This window comes from Drosophila teissieri, chromosome 2R (genome assembly GCF_016746235.2).
Source record: "Drosophila teissieri strain GT53w chromosome 2R, Prin_Dtei_1.1, whole genome shotgun sequence".
NCBI classification, from domain to species: domain Eukaryota; kingdom Metazoa; phylum Arthropoda; class Insecta; order Diptera; family Drosophilidae; genus Drosophila; species Drosophila teissieri.
This window is the reverse complement of record NC_053030.1, coordinates 5,406,091-5,411,289: the sequence shown is the minus strand read 5'-3', so window position 1 is coordinate 5,411,289 and position 5,199 is coordinate 5,406,091. Positions and strand designations below refer to the sequence as shown.

Genomic DNA, 5,199 nt, shown 5'->3' with positions numbered 1-5,199 from the left:
GTTCCTCCTCCCCCGAATCTGATTCTTTGGGATTGGATGGGATGGGTCTGCTGGTTGTCTGGTCCGGTAAACCTCGAGGGGAATATGCGACGACTAAGCGGATTAATTTAGTGACGTGCTGCTCAATGGGGAAACGGGTGAGGCAAATTGAAAATAGAAAGAAATGGAGGAGCGAGGAACGTGCAACGATATCCAATCATAATTATAGAGTCCAACGCCTCGAGTCGATGAAATTTACACAACAAAAGGTGGCCGCGACATTTCCAGCTGTCAGCATTAATTAAAATGTTTCCATACATCACCTCGCCCGATTTCTTACACCTTTTTTCGGGAATCCAATCCGCAGACCAGCCCGAGCGGAAATGTCTTCGAGCACCGGGAAACCAAAACACGACCAGAAGCCGACATGGCATAAAGATGTCAGAGACCGAGTGGGTTGGGGTATTAGGAACATCTTCGAGATCGCATATGTGTAGGGAAAATTTCGAATTTATTTCTGGCCGCTGGGCGATAATTTGTGGGGCTGATTAATTTTTGCCACTCCCAACAGCAGCACTTTAGGCAGAGGACAAGCTCGAATGTTTAAGCCAATTATTGGCCGGTCAACGTGTTTGCTTTTCTAGCTAATGCATATTTAACAAATGTACAAACACGATGACATCTAAAAACTGTTTGATCAAAATAGTTTTATGCATTTTCTCATCAATTATTGAAGCAAAATCTGTCAGTTAGCCGGCATTAAAGTTGCATTGCCTCAAAAGTGTAAAGCCAAAACCCTACATTTGTTGAAAAAGCGGGGTCGTGTCAAGAAGTCGACAGGGTAAACGACGAATCGAGACTCCTGTCAATAAATAATTGAAAATCAGAGCCGGCGGCCAAATGGCCGACCATTGTTTTTTGTCACCGTCTCTTTTCGGTGGTAATTAAAAAAGTTTTTCACAGCTGAAAAATAGCAAGAAAATTTCCAATTGACCAGAGAGCGAGTTTTTTAGACCGGCTAATTGTCATGCAGAGCGGCGGTAAGAGGAACATTTTCCTGGTTGACGTAATTAAAAAGCCGTCAAGCGAAGTTGGCGCAGTTAGCGCTAAATGTCCAGTTGATGCACAGACTCCGGAGCTTAAGTACTGGCCTTCCATCCCGCCTGCAGATCTCTAATTAAATAAGCCAGTGTCACATTTGTCTTGAGTGCCCGACAATTCGGTGACTTATGATGACTGCAGAGCAGGACGCGCCGAAAGTGGCTAGGACCCCCATTTGGACCCCGCACTTGGACGACGGCATTGAGGACGCAGCGGAGACTGCAGCGGAGATTTATGAGGTAAAAGCAATTAGAAAGTGGCATTAACAACCGAATGCAGAGCTCAGAACAATTAACAATCGCTACGAGCTGCAGAAGCAGGCTAAGAGCAACGAACCATCACACAAAGTACTTGTTTTATAAAGAAGTCCAGAGTTTTATAGTTTTAATAGTTTTAAGGTGTGCCTAAGCCTTCCTACCAATACTAGCAATTTGCATATCCACTTAGCACAGAGTTTTATCTCTGGCTTCCTCGTGCTTCACCGCGGAGTCAGATGACTCGATTTCCTTTATAACGCCAGTTAGTATTTCCACTTCGCTCTTGATGGAATCCAACACCTTGTCCAAGTCGCCGCGAGCAGGGAAGGAATGTATGTCTAAACAATAATTCATTAATAGCCTATTTGGTAGAATTCCGCTTTTTGGGTCATTATAAACTTACCTCTTCGCCGTAGAAGGATTCTGTGAAGGTTGGTGATCGCATCTATTGTGCGCTCTTTGTCCATATAGCTATTGTTGATGGCGTCCTTGGTTTGGGCCAGGATCTTTTCCCACCTGAGGCACTGGACCCTGGACTCGTTATAGGATCGTTCCAGTTTGGCCAGGTCGTTTTTTAGACCCAGTACAGTTAGAGCCGCTTCATTTGTAATCTGCACCATACGCTGCCGCATGCCCTCGATGTCTTGGAGCTTTTGATGCTCCAATTTGGTGATCTCCACTTGAGCCAGCACTGTAAATCCAAAGATTATTAACTTTGTCTTATATTATAAATCACTAATGCTCACTCAGCGCATCGCAGCGATCAGTGCAGTCCTTTGGCGACACGAATATGTCGGATACCTTCACCACCTCGTCGAGTACCTTCTCGTAGGGCTGGAACTCCTGTACGGTGGCCTTGAGAGCCTCCCGAAAGGCCTTGAGTTCGTCGATCGAGTCCTTGAAGCTCTCAATGCCCTCGCCGAGCTCTTTGTGGTAGAGCGTCTCCGCTTGGGCGGTCTTGTCGGCCACTCTCTTCTTGTCCGCGCAGTCCTTGATGAAGCTGTTCACCTCGATGAAGCGCCGCCTCAGGCGCTCCTGGATCTTGTACATGTTCCTAACTCTGGCGGAGTTCAGCTTGGTCTGCCGCTTGGCACTGGTCAGCATCTCCTCCTGCAGCTTGAGCATGGCATCGTGCTCGCGAAGATTGTTCACATATATCAGTTCAATGGAGTCGCCGGCGGAGTCCGAATTCGGCGGAATTCTACAGGATTTGATGTATGGTCATAGAGTAGTTACCAAATATAAGTATCCTTGTAGCATAAATCATTAATCATTAAAAGCTCAAACTGCATGACTAGGATGAGCCTAAGAGTGGGTACTTCTCTATCAACACCAGTAGCAACTTTATAGGACCGAGAATAGGTTTCCCTACTTACACGAAGAATTTCTTCTGCTGCTTGGAGCTGATATAGTCTCCCACGGCATCCTCGGGCCGCAGGTCCAGGTTTCCCAGGACATCGAGCTTCTTGGTGGGCTTCACGCGGGGCATCTTGGATCCCTTTGCCGAAAGTAAAAGCTAAAATGTAGGTTTTTGCCAGTTTTTGTATATTTTTTTTTGCTTTGGTTACCGCGATACTGCGGACTGTGCGTGTTGTAGTTGTGTGTGCTGTGTGTTTGCTTTTCGGAATGTGTTATTGTTTTGTAATATAAATTAACAAGACCTACTGGGAACATGATTTCTATTTGGGTGACACAAAAAAACACTTGGTTGCCTGGAGCTTCTTTCGTCTCCTTGACAATGGTTTAAAAGGTGTACCCAGTTCTGTGCCATGGTAACTGCAGAATGTTGTTCTTTTCCCAAAAACAAGATAGGTGGCTAGCTTCGACCTGCCGAATCAGTTATACCCTTGCTGTTGTAAGAGTTTAAATCAAAAATTCATTTAATTTATAATCAATAACAACGAAGCTATGATTTCCTATCGGCTATTTATAATTGATTTTCAGAAAGTTCTTATGGCATCTATATGTTGGTGATGAGGGATTTTGATCACTCAAACTTCTGACTAAAAATATTACATCGTCGGCAAGGGTACAAATATGTGAAATTATAAATATCTTTTGCTGAGCCCAAAACAATTTTAAGACTACATCCCCTTGACTGTGCTGTCTGCCCTTAGACATGTACAACTCATTACACATCGTTCTCGTATAGATTTCATAGATATTCCCCGAGTATATAATAATACATTTCAAGAGAAGATCATATTTTGAGAGGCCAAGATGCCGCGACGTAAACCGACGATTAAGACCGATGTGATCGGCGATCTGGACCTCAGTCCAGAGGCGGCCATCGATGATTACCGCGTCTCCCGTCAGCAGGATCAATTCTTTGTGTAAGTTCAAAATGCAAGTATGTTAGGTTCGGAAATTAACTAAGCTTCGATGGTCCAGGAAACCACCCAATTGGGATTCGGCCGGGGACACCATCGAGATGCTGTACATAGCCAATCTCCGGGAATACGACGCCATGAAGCAGGTTCAGCACCAGCTTCTCAAAGATGCCAAGCGGCAAACGGCATTGAATGTGCAGCGCATTCGCAAGATGTACAAAATTCAGGAGCGCCTGCGCAAGCGCTTCGTCGAGGTCAATGGGTTCATCAAGGACTGTGCGGACAAGAAGCGCAGCGCCGACAAGTCGATTCGCGAGGAGACCGTCGTCCACGCGGAGGTCACCAAGGAGATAGATGAGTTCAAGACCTCCATTGCCGAGCTGAGCACCTTTCGCAATGCGTTCAAGGCCACAGTGGCCCAGTTTCAGCCATACGAAAGGGTCCTGGAGGAGGTGGTCAAGGTGTCGGACATCTTCATCTCCACGAAGGACTGTATTGATCGATGTGACGCGCTAAGTGGGTTCTCCACACTTCCTTAATACTCGTATCCATTGTTATTGTTTCTTGTGCAGTGCTGGCCCAGGTGGAGATCAATGAGCTGAAGAGCCAGAAACTACATGAGATCGAGGAGATGCGCCAGCGAATGGTTCAGATCACCAGCGACGCGGCTCTGACCGTTTTGGGTCTCAAAAACGACCTGGCCCGATTGGATCGGTCCTATGTCAACTCTCGGGCCACTTGCCTCAAGTGGGAAAAGATACTGAGTGTCTGCAAGGACACCACGTCGCTCTACAATCTGGACAAGGAACGCATGTTCGATGGCATACAGATCATCTACCGCATGCTCTGCAAGCGTCGAGGTATGTCCTTGAAATCCGTCGACATTTCTTGATATACAGACTCCGCCTCCGCAGACATTGTTCCGAGCTACCACAGCTACGAGATTGACAAAATCATGAGCTTCATCATGCGCGAAATGAGTCTGCTTTCATCGGTCCTTCAGGAGTTGGAGTCCAATAAGGGCGATAAGGTCGGTGCGGGACGTATGTGCTAACCAGAATATATATTATTTTTTAGAGAGCATAAATAAATGGTTCTGAATCCTTTAAATAATGGAACAACGTTCAAATACCATGTGGTATTTTTGATGCAAATATTTTGGAAATTTCCTCTAAACCAGAGATTAGAAATAAGCTTTACAAGGAAAACGTACGACTCAACGGTGATTTATGGCCCTCAAACGGTTTAGGCTTTATCAGGAACCGAGAGTCCTTACATCCTCGCAGATTGACTCCATCCCTAAGAACTTAAATGGGCGCTCCACCTTCAGCTTTATGGCGCCCATAACATTTGTCTAACCTTAAAACCTTGGCAGCCCCCAAAGAAATAGAGAACCCACAACATTCGGTTGAGCATTGTTGTTTCATGCCCGAAAGAAAATCAAATGGAATCCGATAAAAAGGAAATGCATTCGAGGACAGAGATACCAGAGGCTGGGCAACTTTCAAGTGGCACTCGAACTTCAAATCAGG

General features: G+C 45.7%; 2 protein-coding genes across 3 annotated transcripts; one reads left to right on the top strand and one right to left on the bottom strand.

The window, feature by feature from the left end:
* Positions 1–1,431: 1,431 nt before the first annotated feature.
* LOC122614059 lies at positions 1,432–2,996 on the bottom strand. 2 transcript variants are annotated; one of them, XM_043788524.1, is made up of 4 exons: positions 2,714–2,996; positions 2,084–2,642; positions 1,741–2,028; positions 1,432–1,675 (listed from the first exon to the last, which is right to left on the bottom strand). In XM_043788524.1, the coding sequence occupies exons 2-4, from the start codon at positions 2,460–2,462 to the stop codon at positions 1,524–1,526; spliced, it is 819 nt and encodes a 272-aa protein (XP_043644459.1). In that variant the 5' UTR covers positions 2,463–2,642; positions 2,714–2,996; the 3' UTR covers positions 1,432–1,523. The 2 variants fall into 2 exon arrangements, with proteins under 2 accessions (XP_043644459.1, XP_043644458.1); XM_043788523.1 differs by having other exon boundaries at positions 2,084–2,538.
* Positions 2,997–3,454: 458 nt separating this feature from the next.
* LOC122613992 lies at positions 3,455–4,796 on the top strand. The gene is made up of 4 exons (XM_043788441.1): positions 3,455–3,670; positions 3,729–4,183; positions 4,240–4,527; positions 4,582–4,796. Exons 1-4 carry the CDS (start codon positions 3,558–3,560, stop codon positions 4,719–4,721), a joined length of 996 nt encoding a protein of 331 aa, XP_043644376.1. The 5' UTR covers positions 3,455–3,557; the 3' UTR covers positions 4,722–4,796.
* The last annotated feature ends 403 nt before the right edge of the window (positions 4,797–5,199 follow it).

Coding starts and splice junctions, on each gene's coding strand:
- LOC122614059 (XM_043788523.1), bottom strand. CDS start 2,826: ATGCCCCGCGTGAAGCCCACCAAGAAGCTCGATGTCCTGGGAAACCTG. Junction 2,539..2,713: donor CAGCAGAAGAAATTCTTCGT/GTAAGTAGGGAA, acceptor CAAATCCTGTAG/AATTCCGCCGAATTCGGACT. Junction 1,676..1,740: donor AATCCTTCTACGGCGAAGAG/GTAAGTTTATAA, acceptor ATTATTGTTTAG/ACATACATTCCTTCCCTGCT.
- LOC122613992 (XM_043788441.1), top strand. CDS start 3,558: ATGCCGCGACGTAAACCGACGATTAAGACCGATGTGATCGGCGATCTG. Junction 3,671..3,728: donor CAGCAGGATCAATTCTTTGT/GTAAGTTCAAAA, acceptor TCGATGGTCCAG/GAAACCACCCAATTGGGATT. Junction 4,528..4,581: donor CATGCTCTGCAAGCGTCGAG/GTATGTCCTTGA, acceptor CCGCCTCCGCAG/ACATTGTTCCGAGCTACCAC.